At 42.6% G+C, this 18,562-nt stretch overlaps 1 protein-coding gene across 1 annotated transcript; it reads right to left on the bottom strand.

Annotated features, from left to right (window-relative positions):
• Positions 1–6,604: 6,604 nt before the first annotated feature.
• Positions 6,605–13,596, bottom strand: EIF2B2 (eukaryotic translation initiation factor 2B subunit beta). The gene is made up of 8 exons (XM_017880519.1): positions 13,314–13,596; positions 13,072–13,192; positions 12,765–12,913; positions 11,279–11,442; positions 10,233–10,328; positions 9,487–9,624; positions 8,418–8,484; positions 6,605–7,163 (listed from the first exon to the last, which is right to left on the bottom strand). Exons 1-8 carry the CDS (start codon positions 13,474–13,476, stop codon positions 7,006–7,008), a joined length of 1,056 nt encoding a protein of 351 aa, XP_017736008.1. The 5' UTR covers positions 13,477–13,596; the 3' UTR covers positions 6,605–7,005.
• Positions 13,597–18,562: the final 4,966 nt, after the last annotated feature.

Raw genomic sequence — 18,562 nt, 5'->3', positions numbered from 1 at the left:
TTGGTGTTATTACATTATGCCTATCTATTGCCCTTATAATTTCACTTGGGACCAGGACTGATCATTCTGCAAATGCTTGTTATGCCATTCTCAATCTATTTTTCCCACACCTTTTCACATGATTTGTGGTTAATAGGACTCAATAGACTAAAATTGCATAGTAGAAAAAAAATACAAAATGCCAGCTGGTAATGTTTATTGCAACTGGGGTGTTATACAATTAGTAAGATGATGCAATGAGAATTTCTACTTTTGTATTTCCTGTCCAGCCTGCTCAAAGTGGCTTTTATATCAATGAAATGATTTTCCTCATTTTTTAATACAGGAAACCAATTCGTGCTCATGGAAGAAAAGTTCCTTTGCCAGCAGCCTTGAAGTGAATCTTACAGGAGCAATGAAAGTATTGCATTCATTAGCATCTGCCCCAGAGAAGGTTCAGGGAAAACCTTCACTTGTTTTCAAGGGGATCCTTGTAGATTTACGTAATTGGAACCCTGAAGAACAGGCCCTACTGTCTAAAAATGGCTTTTATTCTTCTAAATACATATAAACGGGTGTTTTATAGACGGGAAAACATGACCTTAGAAAGGAGGGAGTTTTCAGAGGATTTGCAGGCTGTCAGGGGCTCTGCCTCCAGGCCTAGTGTGGCAGCGTGGCCTCAGGGCCTCCGCCTCCCTGCTTAAGGGCTGCACAGAGGCCAACTGTCCAGGGAGCTGTAAAAATCTTTTCAGGTCAGACCAATTTGAGAGATTTTAAAAAGTGTCTCAATGCCTCTTATGATTTCAGAAGGTTTTGCTATATGTAATCCCGACTACAATTTTCTTGAGAGTAGCAGAGGATTAGAAAAAGTCCTCCATAAATTTTGTAATTGGCCTTCCTGGCTAGCCTGACTCAAGCAATGTCAGAGATAATTATTCTATTTTCATAATTTATAAGTGTGGGGGCAGGCCTCAGCATTCAAACAACCTGTTAGAGAAAAACATCTAATAGATTACCTTTATTGCCTATTAAGGTTTTATGTTGTTTTTAACTCAGATGCCATAAGAACAAAGATACATGTAATTTATAATAGTAATCATTAATACCTATATTGTGCTTTAAGGTTTACAAAATATTTTTTCTCATACTTTATCTTATTTTAATTTCTTGACAGTCCGTGAGGTAAGGTGGTAGCTTCATCACCATTTTACAAAGTGGGAAACGAAGGTGGAGAACCGTCCTCTTAGGAACCTGGTTGTCCCCCTTTGTATAATAAAACTTCGAAGCTCAGAGCTGTTAACTGGTTTGCTGAAAGCTTAGCTGTGAGAGCCAGAATTCAGAGCCAGGTCTGAGTGACTTCAAACTGCACACTCCTTCCCATTATTACCCATATGCTGTCCCTTATATTTTTAATTTATTAGGAATTCATTCATTTATAAACTTGGTGATTCACCTTCATTCGATTCTGGTCACTGAAGGCTTTAGTAACTTCAGAGTAAAACTTGAGAGATGAGATGTGAAACGCAGCCATTCTTGAGAGTTCCTTTTTCTGTAACATTCATCAACACTTCATTGAGAAGTGAAGGTTCCTATGGCTGTCTCTACCTTCAAGAGGCTTAGCTTTAGTCACTGAGAAAGACAAGAAAACTAACGATAGAATATAGTAGCTTCCTCTGGCGCTAGGTATTACAGAGTCACAGCTAGTGACAGCTAGCCTTTTATTATTGAAAGAAGAGGAGCTAACCGTCCCACTATCAGAATTAAGACTAGAGATGGCAATAGGAGCTAGTATTAGAAAAGCTTAAGGCAAAACATAAAGTGTAGGCTAGAATGAAGCTGGAGAATGGGGAGGGGTCTTGGGTAACATCCAGAATCTGGCTGGGGACCTGGAACTACATGAGATAAAAGAATGGAGGGGTTCTAGCAGTAGTCAGAGGTCAGGTACAAATGAACAGCTGGGATCTGGGCATGGCAGACAGTGAAAAAACCCAGGCAAGCAAAACGGTCAGAGCAGGAGGGGGCCCAAGGCCACATTCTTGAGATGTGGAGGGGCTGAGGAAGCCATGCCAAGTGAGAGCAGATGCAGCTCAGCAGTTCCTAGCGAGCCCTGACAAGCCAGCTCAGCTGAAGCTTCGGGTGGGAGCCAGTCATGGCACAGTGGAGTGAAGGAAGAGCAGTTTCAGGCACCCAGAACCTGACCCCCACGACTTGTTTTCCCCCTGAAGAGCCACCCATTCCATCCAAACCCTTTGCAAAAGTCTGCTAACAGAGAGAACCGGCCAGTATGCTGGCTACTCGCGATCATGCCTGTCTGTCTTTACCCTCTCAGCTGAAGCTGCGCGTCAATGGTGAGATGGCAAAAAGGTGGGTCCAGAAGAGGGGAAAAGAAGGAAGTCTGGGAAAACAAAATGCTGAAGAATCTGCACCAAATAAACCCTTCCGTCCTTCTTCCTTCCATCCCTCTCTTCATCATTTTCAGCAAATCTTCAGTGAGTTCCCTTCTAAATGTATTGTATCAGAACTTGTGCAGGATATCCAGGGAAAAAAACAGGTTATCACATGGCTGAGGATGTTTCCAACCCTTGGATCATTTTCACCGCAGGCCCATTACTTACAGAGCACTCAGTCTTACCCAGAAGCATCAGATATAGTCCAGGCAACCGGATCCAAGCGTGTGGGAATCGCAGTGTGCTGCATGTGGGAATCTATCAGGCCAGCATGATTTGAGCAGCAGCCTGCAGAAGTGGGATTTGGCCAGCCTTGCCTGACTCTGGCCTTACAACTTGCTCTTATCTACTTCCAAAATAAGGAGTGCCCCATGATGGGCCAAGCAGTCCAAAAAAAAGTGGCTTGGAGTTAGCTACCGCAGTTAGCAGTTTCTCATTATTCAACATTGCATTACCTCTTTTTCACATTAGTTAACTGCAGCATTTTATTTTTATGTATTTGTTATCTTTCCAACCCCAGTGTTGTAAGAAGAATATTACATATAAATGATGACTTAGGAATCTTGTCAAGTTTTTGTTTCTTCAGCACTAAGTAGCTTATTTTCTAGGCAGGTCTTAATTCTAAAGGTAACATGCTTGAAAAAAACACTATTGAAAGGATCCGTCTCTTCAGCAGAGTATTTAATATACCTATCAGGCAATCACCATCTCAAGCATGATTAGACTCAAGTGCTGCCCTCCGTCATGTGAGGGATGCCAGGAAACTGGAAGTTTAGACTTTAGCTCTTTAAGTTGGTGCAAAAGTAATTGCAGTTTTTACCGTCAATAATAATAATTGCCTAGCCATTGTGCAGTACCTTGCAAGAGCTCTTTGGCAAATGAAAGAGTAATTCAAAGCAAAGTAGGCCAGATATAAAACACTTCCAAATCACATTTCAAAATGGTCCTTTCGTGTCAACTAGGTGCATGTCTGCTAAGGGAGTTTTTGCAAGGACAGGTGGATAGTATGAGGCCTTTACAATAATCCCATTACCATCTGGTACTGTCTATATGGCAGAGCCGTTCTGATGTAGCTGTATTATCACAGATCATTACAGAGTATGCCAGTCGTTCCATGATGGGACTGTGACTGGCAGCCTTTCTTAGCCCAAAGACTGATGCAACAGATTGCTTTGAGAAATAGTTTTGAAGCACATCCATGAAACATATGATCCTATGGGTACCAGCATTGATTTCTTTGAGGCATCGTTTTACACTTCAGTTTTTCCTGGTAGAGTATTTTTCGGAGACGTCTCTTCTGAGGCTAAATTAGGAATTTCTGTTCCTTATTCAAGTTCCAAGAATTGTGCCTCTCCTGCCCTCTGCCCAAACTGGAAGATAGAAACCGTGGGAAAAAAAGTGTCTTTACAAACTGCAGTTATCTAACTTGGTTTATTTAACATATTCAGGAAGACTTTCACATCCATGGAATCCTAGTTCTATTAATTCTCTCCAAGCTACAACAGTTGTTGTTTGTTTTTTTTTTTTTTGTTTCTTGGTTCTGCCAGCAAGGCAGGGGTGGGAGGTGGGCACCCCTGATACCAATGCTGACAGGTAGTGAGTTGATGTGGAACTTCTGTTTCCTCCTGTTCAGTTCAGGTTCTCTCTTTCTGATACTTACCCCTCCTCAAATAGGGAAACGAAGAGAGGGGAAATAGGAAGATGAGCCTCAATAGGGTTTACTTAATTGGGGGCATAAAGATTCTAAAAAGTATGCATTCCTGCAGTTCTGTTCTTAGCACTGTAAGAGCTGATCAGAAAGAGAGCTTCTACCCTTATAACCTTCATCCATCTCAGTCATGCCTGGGAAGGATGTTGGTGCTAATTTTAGACACAGAGACTAAGATGGACAAAGGACAAGTATCATAAAGCATTTTTGGAGCCAGGAACAGATTTAAGTTCCTTGCCTCACTGCTGCTCTTACTCCAAACCACACAATTGTACCCAAGTGAATTGCTGTTAGAATTGGTGCCTTTGGAGGAGACAATTGCTCGTAATTGGTAGCTACAAGCCACTTCACTGAGAAAGTGTGGGGTCTTAGATGCTTTAAGAAATAATAGAAAGACTGAGCCTGAGTGAGTCAGGCTCTTCTGAGTCATACAGTTTCTAGGTCAGTGTAAAATACTGACTTTCTGAGGTCTTACTTTTTTCCCTCTCTGGAAGACCTAAGGCAAAGATCTCTCTCAAAGAGGTATCAAAGAATAGAGGCCTTTCCCTCAGAACCTACCTCTGCCCAGTGTTCACCAAAATGTGGTTTCAAATCACCTGTTCAAAGCCCACAGGGTGCTTATTTGTTAAACATGCAGATTCTTAGTGCTCCCTCCACCCACACAGACACTGCACAAGAGGCCCTGCTTTGGACCACAAGTTCCTAAACATGGCAGAAAATCTGGATCACCTGGGAGACTTTTTAGGTTAAAAACCGGAAACAGTATGTAAGCATAAACATGTCAACAAAATGAGAGGATGTCCCTCTGCTTGCCGTGCTTGGTATTTTACTTCTATACTGTTTCCCTATACGTGTACATATAATTTTGTTTTGTTTTTGTCAGACAGAGTCTCACCCACGCTTGCCCAAGCTAAAGTGCAGTGGCCCAATGGCACTGCTCACTGCAGCATCCACTTCCCCAGTTCAGACTCCGGAGTAGCTGGGACTACAGGTACCCGCAACCACACCTGGCTAACTTTTGTATTTTTAGTGGAGACTAAAAATTTTATTTTTATTATATTATTTTAGTTTCGCCATTTTGACCAGGCTGGTCTCAAACTCCTGACCTCAAGTGATCTGCCCTCCTTGGCCTCCCAAAGTGCTCGGATTATAGGCGTGAGCCGCTGCGCCCGGCCAGTGTTGTTGTTTTAATGAAATGAGTCCGTATTATGCACATTACTCTGCAGCTTTTTGTTTTTCCCAGCTTGTTTTTAACTAACAGAGTATCACATGGACTTCCTTGCAAATCTGTCCTATTAACACCAGGATCACAACTCAGATGCCTACAGGGGTTAGGCAGATAACATAAATGAGTTAAATGGATCCAGTAGGAACTGCAGAAAACTGGAGATGTTTCATCTGATTGCATCAGACATTACCCAACCGCAAACTAACTACTGCCATTTGGAAATGTTGGCCCAGAGCTGCCAAATTCGAGTTTTCAAGAAGAGCAAGAAATCTGAATTTTTGAAATGTGCAATCTCCAGATTTTTAAATATTGGTAACAAATTCACATTAAATACAGTGAACCAGCCCAGATGTCTTTAATCCAGACACTGCCCCTCCAGCCATCCTTCTGAAATTTCTATTGCCATGTATAATGTTCCGCAGTGTAACTGTCAATCCTTACTCAACGTGTCTCCTGTAGCTGGACACTTAGGCTATGACATTACAACTACTGTATAAATCTTTGTGCTTATACAAATAATTATAGAAATACAGCTTCCAAATTGCCCTCTAAAAGGTTGTACCAATTTATAGTCCTATAAACACTGCATGAGACTATCCTTTTCTGGGAAGCTTTAAACAGATTCCCAGGTGGTAACCCAGAGATCAGATGCAGTAGGTCGAAGATGAAACCCAAGACTGTGTGAGTGAGTGACCGGAATGACTCAGGTGATTCTGATGATCAGAGAGGTTTTGGAACTACCGTTTTAGCCTATTAACAAGCTGTCTGGGGTCATGAGCAGTGAATTGTAAAAGAAACTATACTTTCATTTGTACTTCTGTTTTTTAATTTTATTTAGAGACAGGGTCTTGCTTATCATCCCGGGAGTGCAGTGGTACAATCATAGCTCAATGAAGCCTTGAACTCATGGGCTCAAGTGATCCTCCCACCTCAGCCTCCAGAATAGCAAGGCCACAGGTATGTGCCACCATGTCTGGCTAATTTAAAAAAAAATTTTTTTTTGTAGAGACAGGATCTTGCTATGTTGCAAGGCTAATCTCAAACTCCAGGCCTCAAACAATCTTCCCACCTTACCCTCCCAAAGTGCCAGGATTACAAATGGGAGCCACTGTATCTGGCCACTACTTCCATGTTGTACACTTTTCCCACTAACTACAGGCCTCTATGCAAACACAAAAAAGGCTCTGCTGCTGCTGTTTCAAGCAGTTCTGTCAGAGTAGGACAATCAATAAACCAACTATGGAACCTTCAAGTGGCTTTTATTGGCAGAGCCTAGAAGAAGTGTCGTAGCCATTTCTGAGCAAAAATCTGTATCCCAGCAAGGTATTCAGTGTTATGTTTAACACACTACTGAACCAGAAAGTTTAAGTTCCTGACACAGACGCAACCAGGTCACTAAGAGGCTCCAAAATCAACAGGTTAAGCTCCACTGCTCTGTTAAGATCTGAAAGGCAAGACACAGTCCTGGATGTGTGCCCTTGATACAGGGTGACTAAAAAGGCAGGCAACAGTATCAAGGATTTTTTTTAGGTATACTCCTGTGCAGTCCCACATTGCAAGGATATGTTTCAGCAGCAGCACTCAAGTCTCCTCTTCATTCTGTATCTGCCTAAACAATCTCTGCTTAGGACAAGTGTGGTCGGTCATAAAACATGATCATCAGGATGGTAGAGTTCACTCATCAGGCGGTAGATGTAGGAAGGTGCATTCCCACCAATGTTGGAGATAAAGAGGGTAATGAGCTCTGGTGGAACGTAGTCAAACACAGGGCAATGCACGCTGACCTTCTCCAGAATGTCCCCTGAAAGGCAAGCACACGTGCTAAAGGTAAAACTGAGCCTCCCTCTCTCATAATTAAGTAGCATATAGATTCCAACCTCGAGAATGCAGGCATATTAGCTCCCCAAGGATGGGAAGCTATGGAAAAATGCAAACCAGAAGAGATGACTTCAGATCATGACAACCCCTGCTTACAACTCTTCCGTGCCTCTGCATAGATAGCCCTTAGAATAAAATTCAAACTCAGGATTGAAATTTAAGATCTGGGCCCTCCCTGCCACACCACATGAATTACAATTTGGACCACTCTTCCCCTTGCTCATTACTGTCTAGCCATGTATGCCATCCTTTTCTAACTGGCTAAGCCCTCTGCACCAGCTCATGGAAAACTCTATGATCTTCATATGGTGGACTGTATTCATTTAGGACTCAGATGAAATGTCATCTCATTAAGACCCTTCCTCAATCTCAGTTAGGCCCCTAGCCACTTTCTATCACATCAGCCTTGCTTGTCCTCAGGCATCCCATGACCTGATACTTTCTCATCTGTCTTCCACAATAGAATGTGTGGGAACAGGGCCTTATCTTTTTAATTCATTGTGATATCTTCAGTGCCTAGAAGAGTGCTGGATACATTGTAGGTGCTCAGTAACTATTTCCTGAAGAATGAATGTTTATTTAAATAAAGGGATGAAGTCATTCAACTTCCAAGAGGAACTAGGACCCCAACTACTATGCGTTGCTCTCAGAGGGTGTATAAGGCCACCCTTGCTGATGAGGCTGCAGGCATAATGAGCTGAGCTGCTGCCTTCAGAAGGAGCCAGAGAAAAGAACCCCAACACATGAGATTATCCAGGCTACAGGCAAGTTTTCTAAGTAGGAACATTTCACAGCCTGCTTCCTTGGGAGTCAGTTTACCAAAATGACTCCTTATATAGCAGGAAAACAGGTACATTTTCCCAATTGGTTGTTTATATCTCAAAGAGCATGCAAAGCCAAACCCAGACAATGCTAGATGATCCAACCCACAGTAGCCCCAACAAATCTAAAATACATTCGTCTCAGAACAAATTAACATGGACTTGATCAGGTCCTCAAGCACTTTCAGCTGCTAAAGAAAACAGTCCCCCCAAGAAGTATGATAAAAAACACAACCTGACAGCATTCAGTTCTACTGACCAACAAAACAACAAAAAGACCAAAACACATGCACGCACAAACCCCGAATACACACAACACATGCACGCATGCGCACATGCACACACAGCTTTTGTACCTTCTGTGAATGGCAGGACTTCTTCAGGAGCCACAAACTTATGAAATGAGTCTTCTTCATTGGGGAACTAGAAAGGAAAAAATTTTTAAAAACTAGAGACCCAGCAATTCCACTCCTAGATAAGTACCCTAGAGAAATGAAAACATGTCCACACAGAAAATTTATACACAGATGCTTATAGCATGATTATTCACAAAAGCCAAAAGGTGGAACCAACCCAAATGCCCATAAACAGATGAATGGATTAATAAATTGTGGTATGTTCATATAATGGAATATTATTCCGCCTCGAAAGGAAATTCTGACATTACAACATGGATGAACTTTGAAAACATCATGCTAAGTGAAAAAAGTCAGGCACAACATGTCACATATTATGATTCCTTTTATACAAAATGGACAAATCCATAGAGACAGGAGCAGATTAGAGGAGATGGGGAGAAGGAGAAATAGGGAGAGATAACTTAATGGGTACAGAGAGTTTTTCTAGAGTGGAGAAAAAGTTTTGAAACTAGAGAGTGGTGGTTGTACAATGCTGTGAATATACTAGATACCACTAAATTGTATACTTTAAAATGGTTAATTGTATGTTATGTGAATTTCACCTCAATTTAAAAAATAGAGACTATAAATAGTTTGATGTTTTCAAAGCAAATAGCTTCTATCACTGATGAAATGTCTCTTCACTTAGTCCCTGCTTGTATTCAGGTTACAAAGGACAGGCCCTGCAACAATAACAAAACTGATTCTATGATCCTACTTTCAACCTGCTTGGCATTTTCAGAAATGGTCAGGCGACGGGGAGTGGTGGCAATCGTAAGGAAAGGACCTTTCCCAACTACATATTGTCCACACAATCTTGCCTTCCTAAAGCCGGCAGCTTAGGAACTCTCAACTATTTTACTGAATCAAGACTTCCGTGGTTCTTTCCAGCCTCCACTGGGTGTAATCCATTGAGAATGCAGATAAATGGAGGCCCTGGAGTGAGTTGGTTGAAGTCCCAGAGTTCAAGCCTACCCTCTGGCTTCCTTCTTTCTGCTGGCTTCTAGCTAAAGACAGACACACATACCTGTGGGGAAAGTTTGAACATAGGTGCGCAGACGATGAGTGGGGTGGAATGGTGTTTTGCTGCCAGTGCCAGAGTGTGAGTTCCTGTCACAGCTCTCAGGGCACCATTGGCCAGGATGGTCTTCGTGCCAATGATTACCTTTGAGACAAGAAGAAAAATGTGAGTCATCCTGGGGGTGGAGCCTTAAAAGGGCCACTGGCCATAAAAAGCTGAATGCTCAGGCCTCAGAATGGTATTGTGAGGGGTCACAGACTGGTATAGGGGAAGGGATCCCTGGCTCAGTACAAGTTCTAGCTTAAAAGTAGGTTGCCAAGGAAAGAATGAATGTAAAATGGGACAAGAAACTGCAAAACCTACTGCTCTCAGTCCCATATTTTCTGGAAATTGAGATGCCATACCTTCTGAGAAGCCAGGAACCTTTTTCATTCACTATCGACAGCTGCCAAGCTCTTTGAGCATAAGGCAGGAGCCTTGTAGCCAATCCCTAGCAACTGACACTCTTGCTTTAGTTCTATTTAATACTTCATTCTTTTCAATGCTTCAACCAAATTTAGAGGCTACTTCAAGAGAGGAACAATGATGCAGAAAAAGGGAAAAGAAATTCAGTGAACAGATTTAAAAGGCCTACGTATGTACTTTGAAAGGTGCTAGAAACTTCCTTCTCTCACCATGGATATTACAGGAGATAAAAATCAATTTTAGAAACATAATCTTCATGAATTCAACATAACTCCAAATATACCCACCTTGTTGACTCTTGACATAACGGCAAAAATGGCAGCATCAGTCATGACAGTTGTCTCAATACCTGCTTTGGACAAATTCACAGCCATTTCATGACCCTACAATGGGAGGGAAAGGCTGATTCTAAGAGAAAGAGTGAGAAATAGTGAAAAGTGCTCTCAAATGTAACTGGATCTGGGGAATTGTGTGATATGGGCATATCCAGCACATAATTTCCAATAGATAACTCATTTTTCAGACAACTAAGTTTTTGGACTATCATAGCTCTGGTAAGCTGTAGGGAAGCCCAGGGGAAGCTAATAAATATCTAGTGCTCCAGCCACAAAACTGGAAATACAACGTGTGTGTATAACATAATCACGATTGCTGACAAGATAGCTCCTGGCTCATTATTTTAAAACATCCTGCATCCTTACATATTTCCTTTTTGAGACCTATTATTTACTTAGGATCGAGTGAGGTCAGACCAAGCATCAGTCATCCCCAAGGTAATTTACTCTGCTTTGATTCCTAAAAGAACCAACCTATGTTTCCTTGGACCCAGCAGTTCACCACCTTTTTTTTTTTTTTTCTGAGACAGTCTTGCTCTGTGGTATAGGCTGGAGTGCAGTGGCGCGATCTTGGCTCATTGCAACCTCTGCTTTCCAGGTTCAAGCAATTCTCCTGCCTCAACCTCCAGAGTAGCTGGGATTACAGGCATGCACCAGCATGCCCAGCTAATTTTTGTATTTTTAGTAGAGATGGGGTTTCGTCATGTTGGCCAGGCTGCTCTCGAACTCCTGACCTCAGGTGATCCGCCCGCCTCAGCCTCCCAAAGTGCTGGGATTATGGGCATGAACCACCGCTCCCAGTCCCAACTTTCTTAAACCACTATTAAAGAATGTTCACAGGACGAACACCTTGAAAATTCCCTTAATGTTTTAGTTTATCTTCTCAGTGTCTCAAAGTCTTGCTTATCAATTCGAGGTTGGAATGGCCCTACCCATCCCTTATTTACTTCTTCTTCATTTTCCATTTTTCTTAGTAGCAGCTACAGCAGTCTCCTTACCTGGCAGAAAGGAGCACACTCTGCTACAATGACATGGAATTTCCTCTTTCGGGCAGCCTCTTTGAGGAAGGCCTCTACTGTTCGGGAGAAGCCAATGGTCATGATCACCTCATTGGAGTGAATGTGCTCCAGAGCCTGGGCTGCAATGTTCTCCGTTGTCCCTTCTGTAAAAACAGTTTTGAAAAAAAAAAATATTTATATATATATACACATATATATATATATGAAATTGCTATGCTATATCACAAACACACATTATGAGTGTACAGAAAAAGATGTCTGCCCTTCACATGCACTGCCAACCTAGCAGACCCTGGTACCACAGGGTTAATGTGCTTAAAGTGAAATGTCAACATTTTTTTTTTTTTTGAGACAGAGTCTCGCTCTGTCACCCAGGCTGGAGTGCAGTAGCTGGATCTCAGCTCACTGCTAGCTCCACCGCCCGGGTTTACGCCATTCTCCTGCCTCAGCCTCCCGAGTAGCTGGGACTACAGGCGCCCGCCACCTCGCCCGGCTAGTTTTTTGTATTTTTTAGTAGAGACAAGGTTTCACCGTATTAGCCAGGATGGTCTCAATCTCCTGACCTAGTGATCCGCCCGTCTCGGCTTCCCAAAGTGCTGGGATTACAGGCTTGAGCCACCGCGCCCGGCCTTTTTTTTTTTTAAATAGAGATAGGGTCCCACTATGTTGCCCAGGCTGGTTTTGAACTCCTGGTCGCAAGCAATCCACTCACCTTGGCCTCCCAAATTTGTGGGATTACAGGTGTGAGCCACCGCGCCCAGCTATGTCACAATTTCTTAAAAGCCCCACTCTGGGATTTTCTGCCTGCCCTCTTCCAGAAGTACCCCTATCTATCAACCACCTCTGTCACTACAGAGCTCCTTACAACCGATTTTGAAGACAGTGAATTCAGCCAAGGAATGGCAATCTGGGAAATCCTAAAGTGCTGAGAATCGGGTAAACAGAGCTTCTGCCTAAAAGAACTCTTCCTTCAAAAGGTGGCCACAACATTTCTACGTGAGAGAGAATGGCCAGAGAAGAAAAACGGGGGAGGAATTTGGAAGCAGCTTCTTCATCATCTGATTATAATGAATATCTGCAAGTCACTTGGACCGCAATGACAAGGGGGATAGAAATGGTATACGTGTACGTGTGTATAAAAATTCAGAGATAGTGAAGGCAGTCTATCGACCTGGTTCTCTAGGGAGTTCATCTTCTTTACAATGAAAATAAAACTCTGTCCTAATAGAGTCTGTGCCACTGCACAGACTTGCAGTCTATCAAGGATTGGTCTGTAAGGAAAAGTAGAGAGGGTTACTTTGGTCCCGTCACCTGTTGCAACATTTCCTAATCAGGAAGGAAGACAAACCTCTGAGAACCAGAAGACTGGTAATATCCCATCTCTGCTAATGAACAACCTTCAGGGGCTTCTGTTCCCTTATTTGCCTGTGACCAGTCCCATTTTCCCCGCGATCAGGCCTCTTACCCAGCTCCACTAGCAGCTCATTAATCGCCTCAATGATGTTGGACTGGAGTTGGGCATAATGGAAGCTGAAATCCTCGTTCAGGCCTCCGGATGTCAACAGTTTGTGCAGGGACTCCTGCTGATCACTCTCGTCGCTGCGTCCATGGAGTCTATAGAGGCAACAAGACGCAAAGAGAGAGGTGGGGAGGAGGAGTGGTCAGGCAGGTAACAAGGGCTGCTCAGCTCCAATAAAGTCTCCGAGCAGGGAGAGGGGCCCGTGGAAAAAGTGTCACTGTATCCAACCCGGAGCCCAGGATGTGAGCCTGACCTGCCATACTCCTCCCGGATAATCTTGAGCACTCTCCGCACCATGTTGCCCACGGTGGTCTCGGAGGGCTGAGCGGCCGTCATCCTCCTGCCCTCTCTGCGGATCAGCTCCATCAGCTCCCCTATGGTCCAAAAGAGAGATGATAAGAGGAGCCAACGCGAAGTGAGGCCTGGGAAACTTTCAGCCTTGGGATCGGGAACAGACAGGGGCCGGGTTTGCTGACGGAGGCAGGCCGGCCTCACCCGCGTTGCTCCAGCGGTGGTCCGTAATGATCTGGCGTAGCAGCCCCAGGGTCTCCCGAGCCATTTCCTCGGAGCTGCGCGGCCCACCACCCCGCTTCAGGGTCTCCACGAAGCTCTCGATCCTCTCTGACAACTCCGAGCCCTTCGCTGCGGACCCCGGCATCTCTAAGGTAGCTGCCTTCAGCCTTCACCGGCGGAATCCACACCTGCTAGACCACTTTGCACTTCCGGGGCGGGCGAGGTCGGCTTCCGCCGTGAGGGGAGGGGGGAAACCACAAGTTTGAGTGGAAGCAGGCCACGCCCCTCGTCGCCACTCTCCCGCCCCCTTCCTCTGCCTGAGCCAATCAGAGACGTGAGGGTCGGGTTGTTCAGTTACAACCGGGCCCGCGCGCCTCGGGGGCTGCAGGCTCGGAAGCGGCCTTTCTTGGCTCAGCCGACGGTGAACGGAAGTAACCCGTCCGGCCTGTAGAGGGTGGCTAGTCCCGTTGCTATGGGAGCAGCAAGTCTCTACGCGCCTCTCACCGCGACTTAAGGCTACACTGAAGAAGTTGCGGCACTCCCTCCTGTCTTCCCAGCTCGGTGACCGCCCGAGCTGTCACTCCCGAGTGTCAGCGACACTAACTTTCCGAATGCGTGTCCAGGGTTGGCTGCCCCTTGGGCAGATGTCTCACTTTTGTTCTGTTACATTACTTGGTACCGTTTGCGCCTGTATCTAGTAGGTTCATCTCTCTGAAAACAAGGACAGTATCTTTTGTTGCTTTTGTATTCTCAAGGCCTAACAGGTCTAACAGAAGATAGCGAAATTAGAGATGAGGAAGACTACCAACCATTAAGGAGATTCAAAGTGGGAGCCAATACAGAAGCAAAGATAACATCCTCCGATTTGAACAGAATTGTCCTCCTACAGAGAGGCCAGAGAGTATAACATAATACCGAGAGTTACCATTTACTTAAAGCTTACCGGATGTTGGGAACTGTGTGTGAATTGTCTCAGTTATATAAGGTCTGAAATAGGTCCTCTTATCCCCATTTTACAGATTGGAAAACAGACCCACAGAATTTAAGCAGTTAATAAATGATTGGGTTCATACTTAAATCCAGGTCTTCCTGAACCCAAAGTCTGTGTATAATAGAAATCTATTTCCTTAAGATAAATTCTTCAAAGTGGAATCCTTAGGCGAACACATTTTAAAGACTTTTGTTATAATTTACAAATTGCCCTCCAAAAAAATTATGTTAATACCAAAGTTAGCCAAAGGTAGTACAAAGAAAAGAAAATTACAGATTAATATCTGTCATGAACATAGGAAGCAAAAATTGCAACAAATTATTAGCACATCAAATCCTGCAATACATAAAAAAAGAATAATATGTAATTACAAAGTAAAACATAAACCTGGAATGCAAAGCTGATCAAATACTTAAAAATCAATATCATGTGCCATACTAACAATCTAAGAAGTAAAAACCACATGATCATGTCAACTGATGCAGGAAGAAGCATTTGACAAAATTCGATATTCATGATACAAACTCTCAGAAAACTAGAACAAAAGGGAACTTCCTGAACTTGATAAAAGATATCTACAAAATCCTACACCAAAAATCATACTTCACAGTAAAAGATTGCTTTCTCCCTAGGATCAGGACAAGGCAAGGATGTCTACTATCACCACTCCCATTTAACATCAATATGTGAAGTCCTAGCCCTTGCAATAAGGCAAGAAAAAGAAAAAGCATACAGAATGGAAAGAAACTGTCCCTGTTCACAGGAGACATGATAGTCTACACAGAAAATCCCGGAGTCAACAGCAACAAAAACAAAACCTCCTAGAACATAAGTTTAGCAAGGATACAAAAACTATATTTCTATGTACTAGCAATGAATATCAGAAATTGAAGTTGAAAACACAGTTGCTCTAAAAAGCCATAAAATATTTGTCAGTTTTGCTGTGTTAGTTTTTATTTATTGATTTATTTGTTTATTTTGAGACAGGGTCTCACCCTGTTGCCCAGGCTGGAGTGCAGTGGCATGCTCACTGCTCACTGCAGCCTCAACCTCTCTCGGCTCAAATAATCCTCCCACCTCAGCCTCTTGAGTAGCTGGGACTACAGGCACACACCACCATGCCTGGATAATTGTGTGTTAATTTTTAAATGTCTTTAAAATTGTATCAATTTACATGCTGGCTAGCAGTTACCATATTATAGCCAATTTTGGATATTGTCTTTGTTTTTGTATATCAAGTCATTAAAAAATAAGGTATATAGGCCAGGCATAGTGGCTCATGCCTGTAATCCCAGCACTTTGGGAGGCCAAGGTGGGCAGATCACCTGAATGTCAAGAGTTTGGGACCAGCCTGGCCAACATGGCAAAACCCTGTCTCTACCAAAAATACAAAAATTAGCCAAGGGTGGTGGCACAGGTTTGTAGTCCCAGCTACTAGGGAGGCTGAGGCAGGAGAATAGCTTGAACCTGGGAGGTGGAGGTTGCAGTGAGCTGAGATTGTGCCACTGCACTCCAGCCTGGGTGACAGAGCAAAACTGTGTCTCAAAAATAAACAACAACAACAAAAACCAAGGTGTATAGTATTTTATATACACTGAAGAATTTTTATGTGTTTGTATGCAAATTATAAAGCATGACGACGAACAGGTTGAGGAATGTGAACCAATTCCTCACTTTGAAACTAAAATATTCGAATTAATAGAGATAGAAAGCAAAGCTGTGTTGGCCAGGCATAGTAGCTCACACCTGAATCCCAGCACTTCGGGAGGACAAGGTGGGAGGATGGCTTGAGCCCAAGAGTTGAAACCAGCACTGACAACAAGACCCCCATCTGTACAAAAAATTTAAAAATTAGCTAGGTGTGCTGATAGTCCCAACTACTGTCTGTAGTCCCAACTACTTGGGAGACTGAGGGGGGAGGATCTCTTGAGCCTAGGAGGTCGAGGCTGCAGTGAGCTATGTATGATCCTGTAGTGAGCTATGATCCTGCCACTGCACCCCAGCTTGGGCAGCAGGGCAAGACCCTGTCTCAAAAAAAGATAAAGAAAAGAAAGAAAGTAGAACTGTGGTTGCTAGGGTCTGAGGGGAGGGAGAGAGTTACTGTTTAATGGCTACAGAGTTTTAGTTTTGCAAGTTGAAAAGAGCTCTAGAGAGAGATGGTGAATAACGGTTGTGCATTTAGATTGCACAACAATGTGAATGTACTTCATGCCAGTTTAGTTTCACTAAATTGTACACTAAAAAGGTTAAGATGGTAAAATTTATGTTCTGCGTTATTTTACAATTTAGGAAATATGTGGTATATTTCACTTTTTTCTGCTCAGTATGACATTCATAAAATTTATCCATGTTGTTACGTGTACCTGTAATTCTCTTATTTGCACTGGTGAATTTGTACTGGTGAGAACTTGTAGTTCTCTTATTTGCACTAGTATTTCACGTGACTATAGCATAATTTATGTATTCATTTTTTTTTCAACAGACGTTTGGGTTGTTTCCAGTCTTTTTAGGGAGGTGGGTGAACATAAACTATAAATAGTCCTGTGTATGTCTTGGCACTTATATAAGTGGAACAGCTAGATCAGAGGCTATATGAATGTTCAACTTTACAAATAGATCTAATTGTACAAAGTGGTTCAATTAATGTATGCTCCCTCCAGCAATATTTAAAGAGTTTCAGCTGACCTACATCCTTACTGACATGTGATATTATCAAATATCTTATTATTTGGGAATCAGGTAGGTATAAAAGGATATGTTACTGTGGTCTTAATTTGCATTTTCCTGATTACTGTTCATTATTTTCATGTGTTTGTTGGCCATGAGTTTTTTGTGAATTGTTTGTGCCTTTTACCTACTGTTTTTGGCTTTAAAAATTTTCCAAGTAGATTTGTAGGAGTTTATATATTCTAGATACTAATATTCTTTCAAATATTTATCATATGAATAAATATCTTCTCCAAATTATGGCTTGTATTCTTTACTTTGAGATGTCTTTGAACAGAATTCTTGATTTTAATGTGTTAAAAGGTATCAACCTTGTCTTTTATACGTAATGTCTTTTCTGTCTTATTTCAGAAATTCAGCCAAGCGCAGTGGATTTGCCAGGTGTTGGGATCACATACCTATAATCCCAACAATTTGGGAGGCCAAGGTAGGAGGATCACTTGAAGCGAGGAGTTCTAGACCAGTCTGAGAAAAATAGCAAGACCCCATCTATACAAGAAATTTTTTAAATTAGCCAAGTGTGGTGGCATGTGCCTGTAGTGCCAGCTACTTGGGAGGCTGAGGTGAGACGTTTGCTTGAGCCTAGGAGTTTGAAGTTACAGTGAGCTGTGATTGCACCACTGCACTCCAGCCTAAGCAACAGAGTGAGACTTCAACTCAAAAAAATGAAAAAATAAAAAAATCCATCCAGGTGCAGTGGCTCATGCCTGTAATCCCAGTACTTTGGGAGGCCAATGCAGGAGGATCACTTGAGCTCCAAAGCTTGAGACCAACCTGGGTAATAGAGCAAGACCTTGTCTCTACAAAAAAAAATTTTTTTTTAATTAGCTAAAAAAAATTAGCAATTTTTTTTTTTAAATTGACTCACACCTCTGGTTCCAGCTACTTGGGAGGCTGAAGTGGGAGGATCTCTTGAGCCTGGGAAGTCAAGGCTGCAGCGAGCCGTGATCATACTACTGCACTCTAGCCTGAGTGGCAGAGTGAATCCCTGTCTGGAAAAAAAAAAGAATACAGAAGAAATTCTTCCCTAATCCACAATTACAAATATAATCTCCTATATTTTCTTCTGGTTATTAAAAAAATCATCTTTACATATAATTTGGAATTGCTTTTTATGTAAGGTAAGAGGTGTGAATCCAATTTTATTTTTCCATTCTTCAGTGATTTTTAATGTCACCACTGTCATACGTCAAGTTTCTATAATGTGTGAGTCTGTTTGGCGGCTATTTGGTTTCATTGCTGAATTTGCCTATTTCTGAATCAATATGACATTATCTTAACTCTTGTCTTTTTTTTTTTTTTTTTTTTTTAAGATAGGGCCTCACTCTGTTGCCCAGACTGGAGTGCAGTGGTGCCAGCGCAGCCCACTGTGGTCTTTTTAAATATGATGCCTGGATATACTGCAGCTATCTTGTGACCTGAGGTCTCAAGACTTGGGAATAAAGTTAACATGCTGAGGATGGGAGAACAGAAAAACAGAAAGAAGCTGGAATCTTTTTTTTTTTTTTTTTTT

This window comes from Rhinopithecus bieti, unplaced genomic scaffold (assembly GCF_001698545.2).
Source record: "Rhinopithecus bieti isolate Rb0 unplaced genomic scaffold, ASM169854v2 scaffold_11380, whole genome shotgun sequence".
Lineage (NCBI taxonomy): Eukaryota > Metazoa > Chordata > Mammalia > Primates > Cercopithecidae > Rhinopithecus > Rhinopithecus bieti.
The sequence above is the reverse complement of the archived record's forward strand: the minus strand, read 5'-3'. Positions and strand labels throughout refer to the sequence as shown.